Source organism: Euleptes europaea, chromosome 12 (genome assembly GCF_029931775.1).
Source record: "Euleptes europaea isolate rEulEur1 chromosome 12, rEulEur1.hap1, whole genome shotgun sequence".
NCBI lineage: Eukaryota > Metazoa > Chordata > Lepidosauria > Squamata > Sphaerodactylidae > Euleptes > Euleptes europaea.
In genome coordinates this window covers 8,241,626-8,264,283 of record NC_079323.1, presented here as the reverse complement: position 1 = coordinate 8,264,283, position 22,658 = coordinate 8,241,626, and the positions used below count along the sequence as shown (strand labels likewise).

The following is a 22,658-nucleotide window of genomic DNA, read 5'->3' as shown; positions in this document are numbered from 1 at the left end:
TCGGCTCCGGTCAGAACTTGGATGGGAGACCACCAAGGAAGTCCAGGATCCCTACACAGAGGCAGGCAAGAACAAACCGCTTCTGTTTGTCTCTTGCCTTGAAAACTCCACAGGGTTGCCATAAGTCAGCTGCAACTTGATGGTGCTTTCTACCATCACCGTTTTACAGCCTCCAGGAGTTTCCCAACCTGGATCTGGCAACCCTACCCCCCACCCCACTCCTCGCCGGTTGCCAGAGGACCTGGCAACCCTAGTAACAAAGGGAACCCATACCTTGCAAAAGCTGTTAGTTGTTCTCTTGGTAGCTCAGGCAAGACAGCAAGCTTGCCCACAAACTTTGGATACGAGCCAGAGGATTTTGCCTAACCCACACTTAGCTCTTTGGTATAAGGTGGGTTTCTTGCCTATTCTTGCCAACAAAGTCAGTCTCTGACAGAGAACTGTTCCCTGCACGTTTGTAGGAGATATCCTAAGGACTCAGATGCAAGAGATGAAGATTACACAAATTGTTCCATCTGTCAAATGCAAACTGCAGACTCTCGTAGCCTCATTTTGCCTCGGGGCTGTGCAGGGAAGGGAGAAGATGAACCAGGATGTACTCTCTTCTGTACTTTAGTGTCTGCCGCCTGCATTCCAGGAAACATAATGAAGAGCCTTCTCTTGGGCTGTAGAGAAAAAGTTGTAAAGGAGAGAAACTGAAGTAAAAGACACTGAAAACAGAAAACAGGATCCCAGGTGGCTCTTCATTATTTAACGTGCTGTTCTTCAGCTGTTCAGCCTCTGATATGTGAAGAAGGGAGGACAATTTTAATTCACCTGGAAAAAACAAGGACAAATGTCTGGCAGCAAATTCAGGGCTTCAAATTCTCTTTCATGGTGGTCGGGTTGCTGCCTGGGGATTTCTTCTGTCTCCTTCAAATTGCTGTTAAAAGCGGAGATACAGTAGCCATGATTTCCTTCTTCACTCTTCTTTCTGACCCACCTGCCATTTTCCAATTTGGTGTATAATCTCAGTGCCGTGTTCATTTGTCTTCGACTTTTAAGTGCTCCATACAAAGGTGATTATTACAAGTATTGTTGTTATTGTTGTTGTTAATCATCAGCATCATATAGCATACTGTGATGGATACAGGGTTAAACTCTGAGACTTAGGAACAGTCAGCCAATGCCAGCAGTCAGTGGGCAGAGTCTGGAGAGCTGACAGGCTTCTTTTTGGAGCGAGAAGAGTTCTTGAGGTTTTAGCTTGGAGCTCCTGAACTGTGTGGTTGTGTGGGGAGACTCTGAGAACCTGTGTGTTCATATACTACCTAGTGTGTTTAAACCAAACCTGAGTGGTGACAAGGGGAAGACTGTGGTAGAGAGATAACCCTTTCTTGAGTCACTAGGTGGGAGGTGGCTCCTGAAATAGGGAGACTCCTGACTCAATGTTTTGGGGGAGAAAGATTTGTTTCCCCCGGAGGTGGGCAAATCTAAGGAGTGGGAAAGGTTGTGGATGAACCACCACTCTGGTATTCTGTGTGTTAGTGTAGTCTGAGTCCACACTGTGTATACTGAGTACATGAATGTACTGAACAACATCTGAGTTTATTAGTCTCCTGAAGAAACTGAACTGCCTGTAACCATCTAAGATTTTGACCTGTTTTTAACAATCTAAGCTTTGTGCCTGTCTTGAAGAAAATTTATCAACCTAACAGCCTTTCTGTAAATAATAAACTTTATTGTATATTCATACTTTTAAAATCAGCTACAGCCTCTAAGCCTCTCTGTTTCACCTGTGGGGAGGAAAGGGAAACTTTCTCCTCACACAATCAAGGGTGACAGACTGTGGGGTTTAAAGAACAATTAAAACCTCTCTCAGCTATTACTGGTAACGGAAATTTGTGAGGGTTTAAAAAGGGGGAACAAGAAGCACCTACCTCACATTTAATTGGTGGCAGCGGTGGGATTTTACTTTCTGATGCCCACTGACTGCTGGCATTGGCTGACTGTTCTTAAGTCTTAGAGTTTAACCCTGTATCCATCACACATACCAACTATTATTTCTTGAATTCACCCTACTTACCACCTCTTGTTTTGACCATGGCATCATGTACTGTTACCTTTTATTTCATTAGGTTGTGAGTTCCTAGAAATGTCGGCTGCATGCATGTTTGGGTTTCTTTTTCTTCAGCCATGAACAGGGATGAAATTACTGCCCACGCTGAAGGTTGCAATGGGAGTCCATTTATTGCATGCAGCCTCTAATTCGGCAGCAGAACTGATATTTCACTCTTATTTTCTTGCAGAGCACTCTTTGTTTTGGGTTCTGAGTTCCCTTTTTCTCCACGTACCTTGCTCTTTCTTTCTGCTTGTGATTGAGACTGGTGTGTTTTGCATGTTTTGAAACAAGTCACACACCCCACACACCCATCACTCATGTATCACCGGACTGTTTGCATGGATAAAATTCCTATTCTGAAGATCCTGTAATCCTTTAAACTACATTTTTGTGTCAAGAAACTAGCATAATTTAGGCTTGCCAGTCCACTGGTTGAGACAGAGAATTCCCCATCTCCAGATCCCATTGCCCATGGCTGCTTGGGGAATTTTTTTAAAGGCAGCATCACATGCACATGTCAATTCTAGGGAAAACCTGGAAGTGATGGAGGGTAGCTCTTGGAATTACTGGAAACTCTGTGGCCTTTTTTCAGGTTTATTTTTTGGTTGGTAAACCCAATATGCACAGCCCTAAAAGTAACCCAAAGATTTATGACATGCATGGGCTGGCATTGCTAAAGCCTTTCTCCCCTGGGCCGTGGAACTCTGGCCTATGGAACTCTGGTCTCTGGGCTATGGAGAGGCAGCATAGTGTAGTGGTTAAAAGTGGTGGTTTGGAATGGTGGACTCTGATCTGAAGAACTGGGTTTGATACTCCCCTCCTCCACATGAGCGGCGGACACTAATCTGGTGAACTGGGTTGGTTTCCCCACTCCTCCACATGAAGCCAGCTGGGTGACCTTGGGCTACCAATACAGATGGTGATCCTGCATCTTTGTCCCCTTTCAGCCAGTGTGGTGTAGTGGTTAAGAGTGGTGGTTTGGTGTTGTGGACTCTAATGTGGAGAACCAGGTTCGATTCCCCGCTCCTCAGCATGAGCAGTGGAGGCTAGTCTGGTGAACCAGGTTGGTTTCCCCACTGCTACACATGAAGCCAGCTGGGTGTCCTTGGGCTAGTCACAGCTCTCGTACAGCTCTCTCAGCCACACCTACCTCACAGAGTGTCTGTTGTGGGGAGTAGAAGGGAAAGTGATCGTAAGCCGTTTTGATTCTGCCTTAAGTGGTAGAGAAAGTCGGCATATAAAAACCATCTCTTCTTCTTCTGTGTCAGAGCGGTGGAGAGGGGAAGCACACCACCTCTGCATATGGAATTGTCAGTGATTCCAAGAATGGGTTCACCAAAAGATCTAGCCATGTTGGCAGAAAGTTGGGTTGCTCACCACTAATATATGTTATAGGAAAAATGTCAATCTCTTTGGTTTCCATGTGTTCTGTGTGTGTTTGGGGGGGGTTAACCATGTTCCACATGTGAGGTTTGAATTGCTGGTATGGCTCTCTGGTATGCTTCATAAGCCTCTTTGGATTGGGTGAGTGTAGATTTGGCAGCTATTTTCTGGATGCTTGGGGGGAGCTGACCTGCTCTATGGCTTTCCCCAGGGGCAATGGGGGGGGGGCAGACGGTGTTCCTTTTCAAAGCACCATAAAGCCGTCAGGAAAACGTTGCCAATTCTTCCAGAAGATTCGTGAAATTGAACTGTGCTTGGCTTGTGTTGTGTCACAGAATCTGTGTTGTTGGCCAACTTTACATGTTCTGTTCCATTCAATGAACTTGTCAGTGTCGTCGGTACTGTTGGGGGTGAGCAAAGAAGACCAACCATTTAAATATGCATTGTGCCAGTCAGTTCTTTGTAGGGTTGCTAACTCTGGGTTAGAAAATTCCTGGAAATCTGGAGGGTGGAGCCTGGGGAGAGGAGGGGAGGGTTTGGGGAGGGGAGGGTATAACCCCATAGAGTCCACCCTCCAAAGTAGCCATTTTCTCCAGAAGAACTGGTCTTGGTCATCTGGAGATCAGATGTAATTCTGGGAGATGTCCAGGCCCTACCTGGAGGTTGCAAACCTAGTTTTATTTCATGAGCATAGCCCATACACACCAAAGTCCTAAGTGATAGATCAAGATGGGTAGCCATGTTAGTCTGACGTTAGCAACAGAAAAAGAGTCCAGTAGCACTTTAAAGACTAACAACATTTCTGGCAGGTTACAAAATTTCTAGCAGGGGATGAGCTTTCATGAGCCACAGCTTACTTCTTCAGATACAGCTAGGATGTGATTCCATCTATCCTTAAGTAGAGATGAGTGAATCAGACACACAATGGCAATGTAAATGTCAAAAGCAAGTCAATAACATTAGCAGGCATGATTGGATTAGGTGTGATATGCAGAGGGGTTGTAAATAAAGGTAAAGGTCCCCTGTGCAAGCACCAGGTCATTCCTGACCCATGGGGTGATGTCACATCCCGACGTTTACTAGGCAGACTTTGTTTACGGGGTGGTTTGCCAGGGCCTTCCCCAGTCATCTTCCCTTTACCCCCAGCAAGCTGGGTACTCATTTGACCGACCTCAGAAGGATGGAAGGCTGAGTCAACCTTGAGCTGGCTACCTGAAACCAACTTCCATCGGGATCGAACTCAGGTCATGAGCAGAGTTTGGACTGCAGTACTGCAGCTTACCACTCTGCGCCACGGGGCTCCTGTAGGCATGGAGTAATCAGCATTAGTAATGAGACAGGAATCTCAGATCTCTATTCAGTCCAGGAGAATGCATAGTCTTGAGCTTCCTGATTAGTTGTAATTCAGCAGCCTCTCTTTCTAATCTCCCTTTGAAATGCCTTTGTAAGAGGACTTTTAAGTCCTAAGTGGCCTTTGGAGAGTACTCAGGACCCCAGATGTGTCTAACGGGCTGAGGCTTGAAGATTCTGTGAGGCTTTTCTGCAAAAGGGGATAACCCATTATCTTCCATGTCAGGGAGTACCATGAGTACAGTAAGAGTCTATGCATGGACCATTGCCCAGAGGACAACAGACAGACAGACAGTAAGGTGTCCCATAAAGCCCTACACTTCCTTCTCCCAATAACTGATCCTGTGTTTTGCACCATCTCAAGTTATACAGCCAATGGCTCCTTTCCAGGCATAAGAAAGGGCATCAGATAGTGTTGCCAACCTCCAGGTGGGCCCTGGTGAACTCCCAGAATTCCAACTGATTTTCACACTACAGAAAATATGGCTGCCTTGGAAGGGGATTCTATGACATTATAACCCTCTGGGGTCCCTCCCTTCTCCCCAACCTCACCCTCCTGAGGTTCCACCCCCAAATATCCAGGAATTTCCCAACCCAGAGTTGGCACCCCTAAATGTGGGAGGATTGACAGTAAGAACCGGGGCCTCAGTCTAGGGATGAAGCCTTCTCTGTGTTTTGCCCTGGAAGCTATGGCAGGCACAGCTGTTCATTGCCACCCAACAGGTCGCACTGAAATGGCTTCCTGGGCAAACTCGGAGAGTCGGGACCCCACCTCCGACTGAGAACTTTGTACTGCTGTATCAGGCCATGGTCCCATGGGATGATACGTAGGCAGAGGGGAGGAGAAACGAGTGCTCTGTTTTGAATTGGGAATGTGTTGTGGCACTTGCCACTGCCCGAGAGGCAAGCCTTCCTTCAGTTTCAAGAGTGGCTTGCCTCTTCTTCAGTGGGACAAACTTCAAATGCAGATCCCACCATGCAGCATATCGCTTCACACGATCCTGGTCCAGAGAGCTGGCTTTAATAGATGTGAGCTTCGATAAGACCCAGAGGCCCCATAAGCAAAAGAGCCTGCAGGTTTTATTAATCTTGCCTCCCTTTCTCCCCCCTCCCTTTCTTTCTTGACTCTATAGTCATTCGCAGCACAGCACGATCGCCCGGCCGCCCACAGTGAGCATACAGCGGAGTCTTTCTATAGAAGGGTAAGATCAACTTTGCTGAGACCGGCTACTTCCTTGGTCCTGCCTCCTTCCCTGAACCATTGGGAGCTGTCTTTGTAGGTAGGGTCACCAACCACCCCCCCAGGGCAGAAGATCCCCTGCCCCCGTGATCAATCAGCTGGACAACGGGGGACTTACCAGCAGGGGAGGCATCTCTCAGTGGTTTCTTGGACTCTTCCCTTTTCTTTCTTTCTTTTCAATACGTTATACGATGACTGTCATGTAGCTTGGTGCAGAGGAGAAGACGGCCCCAGGCCGGATTCTCAACGCAAGGTTTTAGTCTCTGGTCCTTCTTACGGCCCCTGCTGCACTTTCTCCCGCCTCTTTCCTTCCCTCTCCTACTCTGCCCTTTTCCTTTCAGTACTGAGATGTCTAGTCTACCCAACAATAGACTACAGTCTCCCTAAGGGGACAACCTTCTAAGCATCAACAATGGATCAATGAAACACAACAGCTCAAGTTGAAAACAGATGTTTAACAGAGTGGCCAACTCTGGGTAGGGAAATTCCTGGAGATTTGGGGGTGGATCCTGGAGAGGGCAGGGTTTGGGGAGGGGAGGGACCTCCATGTGATATAACTAGGGTTGCCAACCTCCAGGTGGTGGCTGGAGATCTCCAGGCAATAGAGATCAGTTCCCCTGGAGAAAATGGCTGCTTTGGAAGGTGGACTCTATGGCAGTATGCCCCACTGAAGTCCCTCCTCTCCCTAAACCCCACCCTTCTCAGACTCTGCCCCCAAAATCTCCAGGTATTTCCCAACCTGGACCTGGCAACCCTAGATATAATGCCATAGAGACCCCCTTCCAAAGCAGACATTTTCTCCAGGAGATCTGATCTCCTTAGTCTAGACATCAGTTGTAATCCTGTGAGATCTTCAGGCCTCACCTGTAGGTTGGCAACCCTATCATACATCCCTCTAAAACTCAGAAATACAAGATAAGCACAGTGGCGGTTCACAACAACCATAACAGTGCCTGTTTAAGCGCTTGTTAATACAATTACATCTATTATGAAGTTCTCATTAAGCAATTCTTTACGCTACAATGAATCTGTCTTTGAGGTACCATGAAACTCCTTTTTGGCTTATAAAGAAGGAGAGGAGCTCTAATACCCATTCAAATGCATTGTGCCATGGAGTTCAACCTTGTAAAAATTAATAAGCGCTTAATGTTAAAGAAATTAAAAACACAAGAAAATTGTATCTCAGGAAACTGTAGGTAGTTTTTCCATTAACCTGTGTGTGTAAAGTGCCTTCAAGTCGCAGCTGACTTATGGCGACCCCTTTTGGGGTTTTCATGGCAAGAGACTAACAGGTGGTTGGCCAGTGCCTTCCTCTGCACAGCAAGCCTGGTATTCCTTGGTGGTCTCCCATCCAAATACTAGCTAGGGCCAACCCTGCTTAGCTTCTGAGATCTGACGAGATCAGGCAGGGCAGTGTATTACTTTACATGCACCTAGAAATTGGGACAGGGGGGCAGGGTCTTCATGAGAAAAAGGTGTAGAGGAAATGTGACCCACAGATAGGGATTCCAGCCTCCAGTTGGGGCCCATGGAACTCCCCAAATTGCAACATTTCCAGACAACAGAGATCCATACCCCTGGAGAAAATGGCTGGTTTTTTTTGGGGGGGGGGTAGATTCTATAGCATTATACCCCACTGAGGTCCCTCCCCAAACCTTGCCCACACTCCACCCTCAAATCTCCAGGGATTTCCCAGCCCGAAACTGGCAACCCAACTCCCTTCCCCAGCCATATGGTCATAAGCTGAACCTACATGCAACTTTCTGAGGGGCCCAATCCATCAGGAACTTACCCTGTCCACGCTCCTTGTGCGGCTTCCATTCAGATGAAAGAGATTTGATCAGGAGAATCCCCTGTTGCCCTCCCTATTTAGAAAGTTAACTCACTTTCTCTCTTGAGTAGCAGCTGTTATCCCTTCCGTTTCCCTAGCTGACTGCAGAAAGCATTACTTGAGCAATATCGGACACGAAACATGTCAGAGAAACCTCTTGGTTGCTCCAAAATGCCTAGAGTACTTTGAGAAATTGATTTTGAGATTTCTCTCGTTTTTTAAAGAGAGAAAGAGAAAATGAGCGCCTTTAACAATGGAGAGGCGGGTTTTTCGGGGTGGGGGGTGTTAGTCCTCAGAGTGTGCCTTTTTAAAACTTAAATGATCAGCTCCATCTACTGGCAGGAAACAAGAACAGAGACTTTCAAACCATCGGCTCCTTGAAACCTGGCAACGTGTGCTTGGTTCAGACTGCTACTTTCTCCTTACCTATAAGATATAAAACTTCAATGCCTGCAGGCTTTCTGGAGGGTCAACTAACTCTGAAAACTTGCAAAGCAGTTTCTAGCTACTGGAAAGTCTTCGTTGGTTGAGCGAGATTCAAGTCCGGTAGCACCTTAAAGGCCAACAAGATTTCCAGGGGATAAGCTTTTGGTCATTTATGCATGGGAGTTTTACCGGAGGTTCGTTGCTTGCTGGATCCATGCCTTCCTGTTGGGAATCTATGCACCAGCAGTCTCCAAGCTCAAATCAAATATAAATGCTGTGTTGCAATTGGCTTGATTTGTAGAGCTTACTGTGAGAGAAAATCCCCCCCCCCAAAAAACCCAGTTGCTTGCATAAAAAAGCATTTTAAGAACAACAACAAAAAACCTGAGCGATCTGAAGGGGGTGACCCAAACCTGGGTTTTAAAAAGCTTTTCTTCTGCTCAGAAAGAGTTCTGAGGAAGCAGGAAGTATTTCAGTCCCCCCCCTCTGGACATGCTGCTTTGTAATTGGCTGTGAGCAGAACCAAGCTTGTGTGCCCTGCACTTGGACTTATGCGTGGGGATTTCACTCGGGCTTTGCTCAGGGAAGATGGAAGAATCGGGTTAACAGAGGAATGGGAAGACCTGGACATTGCGAGGGCTGGCAGTGAGGTCATCACTAACAGATGGAAAACTCATGCATGACTCCAAGGAATGACTGAGACAGACCGGGAGCGAACATGAGTTAAAGTACCCATGCATAAACAAGAACGTGCACCATCTGATAGAGCCAGCGTAGTGTAGTGGTTAAGAGTAGTGGTTTGGAGCGGTGGAGTCTGATCTGGAGAACCGGGTTTGATTCTCCACTCCTCCACATGAGCGGCTGAGGCTAATCTGGTGAACTGGATTTGTTTCCCCACTCCTACACACAAAGCAAGCTGGGTGACCTTGGGCAAGTCACAGCTCTGTTAGAGATCTCTCCGCCCCACCTACCTCACAGGGTGTCTGTTGTGAGGAGGGGAAGGGAAGGTGATTGTAAGCTAGTTTGAGTCTCTTTAAATGGTAGAGGAAGTCAGCATATAAAAACCAACTCTTCTTCGTCTATCTTATAGAGCAGGTTTTAATTTATTGTTTTATTAAGTTTTTTATTATGTTTTCATTGTACATTTATATTATGTGAGCTGCCCAGAGCCTGGCTTTTGCTGGGGAGGGCAGGATATAAGTTTAATGAAATAAATTAAATGAATAAACGGTCTTAAGAGGCCGGACTTTGATACTGTCAGGAAATATAAGTGAGCAAATCACAGAGCGGGATCTACTCTGTTGCAGACTCTTAATTACGGTTGCCAACCTCCAGGTACTAGCTGGAGATCTCCTGCTATTACAACTGATCTTAGTCGACAGAGATCAGTTCCCCTGGCGAAAATGGCCACTTTGGCAATTGGACTCTATGGCATTGAGGTCCCTCCCATCCCCAAAGCCCGCCTCCTCAGGCTGTGCCCCAAAAACCTCCCACCGGTGGCAAAGAGGGACCCGGCAACCCTACCCTTAATCCGTCTGTTTGTTTCCGCAGGGAACCTCGAAAAGTTGTCCTGCATAAGGGCTCGACGGGTCTCGGGTTTAACATTGTGGGAGGAGAAGACGGCGAAGGCATTTTTGTATCCTTCATCCTAGCGGGCGGGCCGGCCGACCTCAGCGGAGAGCTGCAGCGAGGAGATCAGATTTTATCCGTAAGTATTCCAGATCCCAACTTGCATATCGTCTTCCATCCCCATCACCTTTGGTTTTTCATATTCCTTTCCACTTCAGTTTTCTTTGCTAACTGGAAGCTTTTCAGACAGCTGGGCTCTTATTGACAAAGGGTGGTAAGGCTTTATCATGAGAGCCAGCATGGTGTAGTGGTTAGGAGCAGTGGACTCTGGAGAACGGGGTTTGAGTCCCTCCACATGAGTGGCGGAGTCTAATCTGGTGAACCGGGTTGGTTTCCCCACTCCTCCACATGAAGCCAGCTGGGTGACCTTGAACTAGTCACACTGTCTGAGCCCCACCTATCTTAGAGGGTGTCTGTTGTGGGGAGGGGAAGGGAAGGTGATTGTAAGCTGGTTTGATTCTTCCTTAAGTGGTTGAGAAAGTCAGCATATAAAAACCAACTCTTCTTCTACTACTACTACTACAACAACAACAAAAGAAAAGAGGCCAGCACCAAACCAAAGGGCGACAAAAAAACAGCAATTGGTACAAGGGGAAAATACTTTCCCCCTTGCACCGATTCCTGCTTTTTGTCTCCTTTTATTGTGTACTTGACACAACGGTCAAGCACGACCGGGTCAGTGACCAGAAACCGGCCTTGGGCTTTATGATCGTTCTTGGTGTGATCCAATACCATCAATTGGCTTGCAAAAAACACTGTGCACAGTGTTGCCATTGTTAACATCTCTAACACAAACGAGCGTTTGCTTCACACCAAACATTTTATTTGTTTCTTTATTTAGATATTTATGTCCCTCTTTTCTCCCCAATGGGGACCCAAAGGTGGCTTAAAACGTCATTCTCCCCTCTTCCATTTTATCTTCACAAGAACCCTATGAGGTAGGTTAGGCTGTGAGAGCATGACTGGGCAATGCCAACTTAGTAAACCCCCATAGCAGAGTAAGGGTTCAAACCTGGAAGAAGTAGTAGTAGTTGATTTTTATACCCCGCTTTTTTCTCTACCTTTAAGGAGTCTCAAAGTGGCTAACAGTCGCCTTCCCCTCCCCACAACAGACATCTTGTGAGGTAGGTGGGGCTGAGAGAGCATGGAGAGAACTGTGACTGAACACATGAAGCTGCCTTCTACTGAATCAGGCCCTTGGTCCATCAAAGTCAGTATTGTCTACTCAGACTGGCAGCGGCTCTCCAGGGTCTCAGGCAGAGGTCTTTCACATCACCTACCACCTGATCCTTTTAACAGGCAATGCCAGGGATTGAACCTGGGACCTTCTGAATGGCAAGCAGATGCTCTACAAACTGAGCCACAACCCCTCCCGTGGGTGACTGGCCCAAGGCCACCCATCAGGTTTCATGTGGAGGAGCGGGGAATCAAACCCGGTTCTCCAGATTAGAGTCCGCTGCTCATGTGGAGGAGTGGGGAATCAAACCCAGTTCTCCAAATTAGAGTCTGCCGCTCATATGGAGTAGCGGAGACACAATCCCACTTCCCCAGATTAGAATCTGCCGCTCTTAACCACCATACCACGCTGGCTCTCCCAGCTCCTAGTCCGACATGCTAAGAACTACACCACACCACACATTTTCTGCTGTGAGAAAGCACCAGCTGAGTTCCTGACTGAGTAAAGGATTTTACCCCACCGCAGATTAACCGGCCTGGTACTGGGGTGCTTGCTTGGATGACCACCTCTTCCTGTACTAACCAGCCTGCCATTAAGATCCATTCCTCAAGTCCTTCTCCTTATGCCCCCACATACAGAGTACCGCCACTAAAAAGGCCCTGTCTCCGGTTCACCTCCTCCCCTTCCCCCACACAGAGAAGGGCCTCTGAAGATCGTCTCAGGGGGGCAGGCAGGTATGACCCATTTACTGTTGACACGGCAGAAGCCAGGCAGACTGCGAATCACTCACTCATCACCAAGCCTGGACAATCAGGGAGCTTAGTAAGAAGAGAGGGGGCAAGGGGTTAGCCTATCAGGTTTCCATCCCGGTGCTCATGATCCAGATCGGCCAAAGGCTTGATGACCCCGTTCAGCCTTTCCTGCAACTTCGGACCTGGTTTACTTCCTCCCGAGCTGTGAATCTGGATTTCTCATCTCAAATAACCATTGATGGTGTTTTATTAAAAATATATTTTTTTAATCCTGCTTTTCTTCCCCATGGGGAGAGCCAGCGTGGTGTAGTGGATTTTAAACACTGTATGATTGGTTCCCAAGGCATATGTAGAAAAGCTGGACATATATAGAAATGCCAGCGTGGTGTAGTGGTTAAGAGCAATGGACTCTAATCTGATGAACCAGGTTTGATTCCCCACTCATCCACATGCAGCCTGCTGGGTGATCTTGGGCTAGTCACAGTTCTCTCCGAACTCTCTCAGCCCCACAAGGTGTCTGCTGTGGGGAGAGGAAGGGAAGGCGATTGTAAGCTGGTTTGATTCTCCTTAAAAGGTAGAGAAAATCAGCATATAAAAACCAATTCTTCTTCAAAGTGGTTTAAGATTAAGGTAGTCCTCTGTGGAAGCACTGGGTCATTCCTGACTCATGGGGTGATGTCACATCCCAACATTTACTAGGCAGACTGTGTTTACAGGGTGGTTTGCCATTGTCTTCCCCAGTCATCTGCACTTGACCCCCAGCAACCTGAGTACTCGTTTCACCGACCTCGGAGGGATGGAAGGCTGAGTCGACCTTGAGCCGGCTACCTGAAACTGAATTCCATTGGAATCGAACTCAGGTTGTGAGCAGAGCTTGGACTGCAGTCCTGCAGCTTACCACTCTGCGCCACAGGGGCTCCTAGTAAAGTGGCCTAAAAAATAACAAACAGTGTAAGCAAATGGGGTGGGAGGATGGAACCCAGAAACAAAGAGTGCAGTAACCCCATCCTGGCAAGTCCTAAGTCCACTGGCTCTGACTCAGTTAGGTTCTTAGGCTGTGAAACAAGAACCCTTTGGCTTCTGCCTTTTGTCTCCTGCCTCCAGTCACACCAGACTTAAATACCTGCAAGAAAAGGCGGACCAGAAGCTCATCCCCAATCTCATTCAGCTGCCCTCCCCTGCTAGAAGAGCCTAGGCTATATACCTCTAAGAGGAGGAACTGAAGCTGAGTCCAGACCTCACTCACCTGGCTAAGATGTTCCCTGCTGCACTCCCCTGCTAAAAGTGCCTCTGGCCACACCCAAGCTAAATACCTGTAAGAGGAAGAACAAAATCCCCCACCAAAGACTGCTAAGCAAACTTCATAGTCATGGGATAAGAGGACAATTCCTCTTATGGATTGAGAGCTGGCTGAAAAATAGGAAGCAGAGAGTACGAATCAGTAGTCAGTTCTCCCAATGGAATGATGTGAGCACTGGGGTCCCTCAGGGATCTATGTTGGTACCGGCGCTTTTCTACCTGTTCATCAATGACCTGGAGTTGGGGTTGAACAGTGAAGTAGCCAAATTTGAAGATGACACCAAATTATTTAGGGTGGTTAAAACAAAATCGGGCTTTGAAGAGCTCCAGAAGGATCTCCGCAAACTGGAAGAATGGGCATTAAAATGGCAAATGAGATTCAATGTGAATAAGTGTAAAGTGATGCATATTGGGGCAAAAAAAATCCCAACCTCACATATACACTGATGGGATCTGTGCTGGCAGCAACAGACCAAGAAAGGGATCTTGGGGTGGTAGTGGATAGCTCAATGAATATGTCAACCCAGTGTGCGGCTGCTGTAAAAAAGGCAAATTCCATGCTGGCCATAATTAGACGAGGAATTGAGAACAAAACTGCTGATATCATACTTCCCTTGTACAAATCTATGGTGAGACCACACTTGGACTACTGTGTACAGTTCTGGTCACCACACCTAAATAAGGATATTACAGAGCTTGAGAAGGTGCAGAAAAGAGCAACCAAAATGATTAGGGGACTAAAGCAACTGCCCTATGAGGAGCGTTTAAAACGCTTAGGGCTTTTAGGCTTGGATAGAAGGCAGCTGAGGGGACATGATGGAGGTCTATAAAATTATGCATGGTTTGGAGAGGGTGGACAGGGAGACGTTTTCTCCCTCTCCCATAATACTAGAACACGGGTCATCTGCTGAATCTGGAGGGTGAGAGATTCAAAACAGATAAAAGGAAGTATTTTTTCACACAAAGCATAGTTAAATTGTGGAACTCCCTGCCCCAGGATGTGGTGATGGCTGCCAACTTGGAGGGCTTTAAGAGGGGAGTGGACATATTCATAGAGGAAAGGGGTATTCATGGCTATTAGTTAGAATGGATACTAGTCATGCTGGATACCTATTCTCTCTGGTATCAGAGGAGCAGGCCTATTGTATTAGGTGCTGTGGAACACAGGCAGGATAAATGCTGCTGCAGTCGTCTTGTTTGGGGGCTTCCTAAAGGCACCTGGTTGGCCACTGGGTGAACAGACTGCTGGGCTTGATGGGCCTTGGTTGCATCCAGCAGGGCTTTTCTTATGTTCTTACGTTCCTAGAAGCTCAGCGCAGCTCTCATTCAGCTGCCGAGGAGTTTCTGTTTAGCTGCCACAGCAGTGTCCTGTTTGACCAGCAATGGAAAGTTCAGTCTGCCGCTGTGTGTTATGGAGGCAAATTGGACGACCAACGGGTTTCTGTTTGCTACCTTTTTATAAGAGCATGGAATTATGCTGTAGGTTTCGGCACATAACTGTGCTTTGGCAAAGCAGGTCCAAGCCTGCCACCTGCTGGACGGAAGCTGGCTGGGTCGGCCTTTGAGAACCACGTTGAAATGAGCCGTGCCAGGTTTCTTATCTCCGGGTTTGTAATGAATTCGACAGCGGCTCTGCAATTCATTTTCAAATTCATGATGGGTTTTTTTTAATAAAAAAAAAAGCCTTTGGCTACATTCTACGCATTTAGCGCCTGTGACATTATCATAATTGCCCTTTCATTTGTATATTGATAGTGCGGAATTAAGAAACAATGTAGATGTGTTGGAGGGGGTTGACCCAGGGAGAGAGCTTATGCTTTGAGTGATCTATGCACAAAGGGGTTTTAAACACAGTACGGTTGGTTCCCAAAAGCATATGTAGAAAAGTTGGACATATGCAGAAATGCCAACATGGTGTAGTGGTTAAGGGCAGCGGACTGTAATCTGGAGAACCGGGTTTGATTCCCTACTCCTCCACATGAGCGACGGACTCTAATCTGGTGGACCAGGTTGGTTTCCCCACTCCTACACCTTGTGAGGTAGGTGGGGCGAGAGAGTTTGGAGAGAACTGTGACTAGCCCAAGGTCACCCAGCAGGCTTCATGTTCAGGAGTGGGGAAGCCAACCTGGTTCTCTGGATTAGAGTCCACCATTCATGTGGAGGAGTGGGGAATCAAACCCAGTTCTCCAGATTAGAGTCTACCGCTCATGTGGAGGAGTGGGGAATCAAACCCAGTTCTCCAGATTAAAGTCTGCCACTCATGTGGAGGAGTGGGGAATCAAACCCAGTTCTCCAGATTAAAGTCCGTCGCTCATGTGGAGGAGTGGGGAATCAAACCCAGTTCTCCAGATTAAAGTCCGCCGCTCATGTGGAGGAGTGGGGAATCAAACCCAGTTCTCCAGATTAAAGTCCGCCGCTCATGTGGAGGAGCGGGGAATCAAACCAAGTTCTCCAGATTAGAGTCCGCTGCTCTTAACCACTACACCATGCTGGCTTTGGGGATGAGGCCTCCAATGTGGGTGGGAGTTGAGCATTTCTGGCCCCCTTGATGCGCCAATGGGCATGCTCATGCACTCCCCTGGATTGCACGCTCAATATAGCATGCAGCCCCACGTGGATCAGGGCCCCGGGAGGTTAGTTTTTTGTTTGCACCCGGCTCATGTGCGAAAGGCAGATGGGCTGTTTTGGCGCGGCCTCCTCCACACCGAATTACGTTTTGAGTTTCATCAGTCAAACGGAATCAAAGCAATCATCCAATTAGGGCTCATGTCCGTCCTCCGGCAATTTCAGGAGAGTGCGGCACTCCGGGTTAATCAAGCACAGAGCACGATAATAAAGGCATTCTTCCACATCCATCCCAAGTGAAAGTTCACATTACGCCAAGCAGCCCTCTTCCAGGGGCAATTACCATTAAGCAATTTACTGAACCGGAGCCAGGGAGAGCTGGATTTCAGCAAAAGGGTACATTTGCTTACCGAGGGTTTTAAGATGTTTGCAGAAGAGAAGCCCAAACATGCCCTCTTTTCACAGGCAGGGACTTTTTTGCGACATGGAAATGTATTCAATCTCTCTATGCTGGGGGTAAAGGGAAGATGACTGGGGAAGGTACTGGCAAACCACCCCGTAAACAAAAGTCTGCCTTGGAAACGTCGGGATGTGACGTCACCCCATGGTCAGGAATGGCCCGGTGCTTGCACAGGGGACCTTTACCTTTACCTTTTTATGACCATTTTATCCCCAACCTTCCTGGAGGGAGCTCAGGACCGTGTACGTGGTTCTCTCTTCCCCTGTTTGTCCTAACAACAATCCTGCGGTGTAGGCCAGACTGAGAGTCATTAGCCCTCCCTTTCCCAGTGAGTTTCCTGGTAGGGTGGGGATTTGAACCCATGAGCTGTCCAGTCTTAATCGGTCACCTTAACCATGGCGCTACACTGGCTTTCGACATGCAACCTTCTATTAGCATGGAGCCCTAAAGTACAGGAAGGGCTTATATACTAAGCAATATTTCTAAGTGAGTAGTTTTTTTAAGGGAGGGGAGAGCCCTTGCAAGCAAGTGTCGGGATCTCAGGTTTGTCTGTTCAGCTTAGGGTTGCCAATTTCCAGGTACTAGCTGGAGATCTCCTGTTATTACAACTGATCTCCAGGCGACAGAGATCAGTTCTCCCGGAGAAAATGTCTGCTTCGGAAGGTGAGGTCTATGGCACTGAAGTCCCTCCCCTCCCCAAACCCCACCCTCCACAGGCTCTGCCCCAAAAACCTCCCACTGGTGGCAAAGAGGGACCTGGCAACCCTAGTTCAGCTGAGTTTAATAGTACATTGGCAGTTGCCAAGTTTTTATCTCCGTCAATCAAGATAAAAAATACTAATTTCCTTATTATTTATCTAGATATCTATTTATATATGTGTGTGTGTATGTTGTCGTAGCTCCCAACCATTCCCTCCTCGCTATTTCTTCATTTACTTCATTTCAACCTCGCCAGCGTGGTGTAGTGGTTAAGAACGGTGGTTTGGAGGGGTGGCCTCTGATCTGGAGAGCCGCGTTCAATTCCCCCACTCCTCCACATGAGCGGCGGAGGCTAATCTGGTGAACTGGATTTGTTTTTCCACTCCTGCACATGAATCCAGCTGGGTGACCTTTGACTAGTCACACACTCTCCCAGATCCTAGTCCCAGATCCTAGTCCGACCCTCTAACCACTGCACTCCACTGCTGCCTTCTCCACCTCGTGCTGCTTTCCTTTTTCCCGGACTTCCTTCTCCTCCTGGCTTCTCTCTTAAAGACTCTCCCCTTGCAAGCTCTCTCTGTCTCTGCTCCTCTCCTCATCTAGCTCTGACCCTGCCCACCCTCATTGGGGCATGTTCTCCAGGCCTACACGTCACTACCTGGGGACATGGAGACACCGCAGGTTCCTCCCTTGCCAGCCCTCCTGTGTCAGTATCTTGCCCCAGATCTGGGTAGCTTCCGCCAATTTGGACCTCTTCAGATGGATAGTAGGAAGGTGCGCCAGGTTACAAAAGGTGACCTCTGTAAGCTTTTGCAGTTGAATCTTATGACCTTCAATTGTAGCACATTGATGGTGCCAAAATTAGTATTCTGCTATTTGAATGGGCACAGCTGCATTCATTACCCTGGCATGTGACTGACCATGTTACCAGTGTCTTTGGTCAGGCCCTCCCAGGAAGGGCTGAGGGACTTGGGAATATTCAGTCTGGAGAAGAGGAGGAGGAGAAGAGTTGGTTTTTATATGCCAACTTTTTCTGCCACTTAAGGGGAATCAAACCAGCTTACAATCACCTTCCCCTCCCCACAACAGACACCCTGTGAGGTAGGTGGGACTGAGAGAGTGTGACTAGCCCAAAGTCACCCAGCTGGCTTCATGTGTAGGAGCAGGGAAACAAATCCAGTTCACCAGATTCACCTCCGCCACTCATGTGGAGGAGCAGGGAATCAAATCCGGTTCTCCAGATCAGACTCCACCACTCCAAACCACCACTTTTATCCACCACACCACGCTGGAGGTTGAGGGGGGGGGGACATGATTGTTCTCTTCAAATATTTGAAGGGCTGTTACTTATTGAAGGGCAGGGAGCTGTTCCTGTTGGCAACAGAGGATAGGACTTGCAATAAGGGGTATAAATTACGGGAGGAAAGGTACCGGCTGGATATTGGGGGGGAATTTCAGTAAGAGTAGTTCAGCAGTGGAATCGGCTGCCTGGGGAGGTGGTGATCACCCCCCACTGGCAGTCTTCAGGCATTGGCTGGATGAACACTTGTCAGGGATGCTTTAGGCTGATCCTGCATGGAGCAGGGGGTTGGACTAGATGACCTTTAGAGGACCTTTAAGCTCTACAAGTCTGTGAATCTAGTACTGGCACCTTTTAAACAAAAAAACAAAACAAAAAAAACCCAGCACTGTAGATGAACAAACAAGTGAGAAGTCTGAACAGCCTGGGTTCTGCTTCAGCACCAAGGACAGTTCATTAGAATTGCATGACATTTCCTATCCTGAACTACACCATAGATCCATATATGCATGGTGTAGTGGTTAAGAGCGGTGGACTCTAATCTGGAGAACCAGGTTTGATTCCCCACTCCTCCACATGAGCGGCAGACTCTAATCTGGTGAACTGGGTTTGTTTCCCCACTCTTACACATGAAGCTTGCTGGGTGACCTTGGGCCAATCACAGCTCTCTCCAAACTCTCTCAGTCCCACCTACCACACAAGGTGTCTGTTGTGGGGAAGTGAAGGGAAGGTGATTGTAAGCTGGTTTGAGTCTCTTTAAAGGTAGAGAAAACTGGGATATAAAAACCAACTCTTCTTCTAGCCCAAGGCCAAGCTAGAAAGATAGCAGGTGGATCTGTGCATGGATCTCACATGTGGTATTAATTGATACACAGCAACCACAAATTCCTCCGCCCACCCCCACTCATGTCAAGGTTTAACCATTCCCTATTTCACCCTGTTTTCCTTACTGCTGCAATCAGGATCTTTATCAGAAAGTATTTCATAGCAATACTTGCCCTGAGCTGGATGGCCCAGGCTAGCCTGATTTTTTCAGATCTTCGAAGCTAATCAGGGTCAGCCCTAGTTAGGACTTGGATAAGAGACCATTTCTTGCCTTGAAAACCCTAAGGGGTTGCCATAAGTGAGCTGCCACTTGACAACACTTTCCACCACCATGGCATAGCGGACTGACAACAGAGAGTATCCGTGAATCCACAAAATTTGCATAAAGGAAAGTGTTGCATAAGCCATCTTGTCATAGGTGCCACCCCTCCAAACCACCGTTCTTAACCACTACACCACGCTGGCGAGGTTGAAATGAAGTAAATGAAGAAATAGCGAGGAGGGAATGGTTGGGAGCTACGACAACACACACACACACACACACGCACACATATATAAATAGATATCTAGATAAATAATCCTTTCCTTTCCTTTTATCCCTTAGAAGCTCCTTGATCAATTGATCTTGAGCAGCATATATCTAGTGTTGGAGGGATATAAGGACTGAAACAAATCTTGCCACTGACAATGTAGCCTTGGGGTCCCTGTCACTTAGTAAAAAAGGCATTATGTCAGTCACAGAGGCATTGGATTTGTATATTAAAAGGGGGGAAATATAGTGCGATCGAAGTTCCTCGTAAAAGCGGCATTCCAAAAGGGCATGGGCTAATGTGTCAATAGAGCCAGAAGAGCAAGGGCAGATCCTGTCTGAGTATGGTATATTCAGAATTCTGCCCTGCATTACCATAGAAGGATTAGCATTCAATCTAGCCAAGCAAAAAGCTCTACAGAGACGAGGAGTTGTCAGATAATATGTATAGGCAGGCAGACCACGTGGAGGGGGTATTCCGAAGAACTGGGATGAACAGACGCGACAAGCACGAAAAGTAGTGCTGTTATAATCGAGCTCTTTAATGCGCTTTTTAATTTTGGCAAAAGCTTCAGTTTTCCCAAGATCTGATATCATATCCTGCGAGAAGCCCAGCAACGCCAGTTTCTCATCTAAGATTTTTTGCCATGAGGATTTGAAAGGGTCATGCTTCAGAGAAGCTAGGAACCCCTCAGTGCTAAAGCACAGTTTAAGGTGGAGTTTAAAGGTGGCCAACCACGCCCTAGCTTCAAGTGACATTTGGCCAAACTCGGAACGAAGAGTAACGCCAGCAACACATCGAGGGGCATTTAGGAGTTTTCGTAAGAACTGAAGCAGTGGACAATCTATAGATTCATTGATGACTGTAATCCAGATGGCAACACCAAAGAGGATAATTGGGGTAATTTTCAGGTTAAAAACCTGAATAGCCCCTGGAATATATTTGCCACCTTTGGTGTGAAAAAAATTGACAATAGCACCAACCCTAGGTTTAATTTTGTTGGACACTGCTTTTTGATGGGCATTCCAATTTAGGTTATAGGAAAACAGAATGCCAAGGTAAACAAACTCCTTGACTTGGTCAACCTCAAAGCCATCTAATACCCAGCGAAAAAGAGGCATTTTTCTCCTCTTAGTGAAGATCATGATCTTAGATTTATGATGGTTTATTTTAAGACCTTCCCTAGAGCAGTACTCAGAAAAAGTTTGCAAAGATCTTTTCAAACCAATTCTTGTGCGGGACAGGAGAACTGCATCGTCAGCATAGAGTAGAATCGGGGTGGAATGGCTTGCAAGCTTTGGGGGGTGGCAAAACTCTGAGAAATTGGTTGCCATATCATTCAGGTATAGATTAAACAAGAGAGGAGCAAGGAGGCAACCTTGTCTAACTCCCTTGGCCAGTTCAAAAGGCTCGGTTAGTTCTCCTTGGTTGCCACAGCGAACCTGAGCTGTGAGGTCAGTATGAAATTGCTGGATAAGCCATAGTAACCTCCTATCCATAGTAGAATGTGATAGTTTCAACCATAGCCTCTCCCTTGGGATGGTATCAAAAGCTCCCTTAAGATCCATAAAACCCGCATAAAGGGTGCCATTTCGGGGGGAGGAATATTTCTCGGCTAGATGGGAGAGCTAGATAAATAATAAGGAAATTAGTATAAGAACATAAGAAAGGCCACATTGGATCAGACCAAGGCCCATCAAGTCCAGCAGTCTGTTCTCACATTGGCCAACCGGGTGCCTCTAGGAAGCCCACGAACAAGACGACTGCAGCAGCACCGTCCTGCCTGTGTTCCACAGCACCTAATATATTTGGCATGCTCCTCTGATCCTGGAGAGAATAGGTATGGTGCTTGTTCCTTTTTATATGGGCTCTGCTGTGGTTTCTGAAATCAAACAAAAAAAATTTTTTTAAGAGTTCACTCACCTTAAGGATGAACAAAACTACCAGGTTGAAACTGGTTTCGATTAAGGCTTCATTCGCTGTGAGAGGACAACATTTTACCCTTAAGTTGCACGAAACCTGAAAAGAAAATCCATTTGCCTTCAGCAAAGTAGCTCAGAAGGTCCATATGAAAGCTCATCATCATCGTTATCAAAAAGCCTTTGCTTTCCTTCTCACCATATGTGCTGAAGATAGCTCTTTTTGGCTGTCAAGGCACAGCTGACTTATGGCAACCCATAGGGGTTTCAAGGCAAGAGACGTTCAGAAGTGGTTTGCCCTTGCCTGCCTCCGCGTCACTCCCTGGTATTCCTTGGAGGTCTCCCATCCAAGCCGGTACCTTTTCACCCATAATTTCTACCCATTATCAGGAGTCACCTGACTTCTCAAGATGAGTTCCCCTGGAAAAAAATGGATGCTTTGGAGGGTGGACTCTGTGGTGTTGTGCGCCACTGAGGTCCCTGTTCTCCCCAGGCTCCATCCCCAAATCTCCAGGAGTTTCCCAACCCGGATCTGGCAACCCTATGGCTTCATGTGTTCATCTGTCCCCAAGAAGAGTCGCTTGACTTTGCCAAGGGCACCATTTCATGCATCAAGTAATAGATTACTCCTCTCCAGCATAAATAAGAATAAAGAATGGTTGTGAAATAGAATCAAGGATGCACCAATAGTGCCTTATTAAAAGAGGGAAACTCAAGAACCTGTGACGAGAGCTTTTAAAAAAATTGAAATAGCAGCCGTGCAGAACCAGGCCTCTGCCATCAGAAGAGAGGAGATTTAACCCACTGCTGTGTGCTTTTGCCAGTTGAAGCCATTTACCCTCCCAGCTGGGACTGCTTTTAGCCCTAGGAGAGCCAGCAGGGTGTAGTGGTTAAGAGCGGTGGACTCTAATCTGGAGAACTGGGTTCGATTCCCCACTCTTCCATTTGAGTGGTGGACTCTAATCGGGTGAACCGGGTTGGTTTCCTCACTCCTACACATAAAGCCAGCTGGGTGCCCTTAGGTTAGTCACAGTTCTCTGAACTTTTTCAGCCCCATCTACCTCACAAGGTGTCTGTTGTGCAGAGGGAAAGGGAAGGGAAAGAGATTGTAAGCCAGTTCGATTCTCCTTAAAAGGTAGAGAAAGTTGAGATATAAAAACCAACTCTTCTTCTTC

At 47.2% G+C, this 22,658-nt stretch overlaps 1 protein-coding gene across 9 annotated transcripts in view; it reads left to right on the top strand.

The window, feature by feature from the left end:
• Positions 1–22,658, top strand: part of DLG2 (discs large MAGUK scaffold protein 2) — a 970,480-nt gene that overhangs the window by 758,420 nt on the left and 189,402 nt on the right. For all 9 annotated transcript variants that reach the window (XM_056858113.1, XM_056858109.1, XM_056858107.1 and 6 more), the window contains 2 exons: positions 5,965–6,033; positions 9,880–10,036. In XM_056858113.1, coding sequence (XP_056714091.1) covers positions 5,965–6,033; positions 9,880–10,036 — 226 coding nt within the window. The remainder of the gene's footprint in view (positions 1–5,964; positions 6,034–9,879; positions 10,037–22,658) is intronic.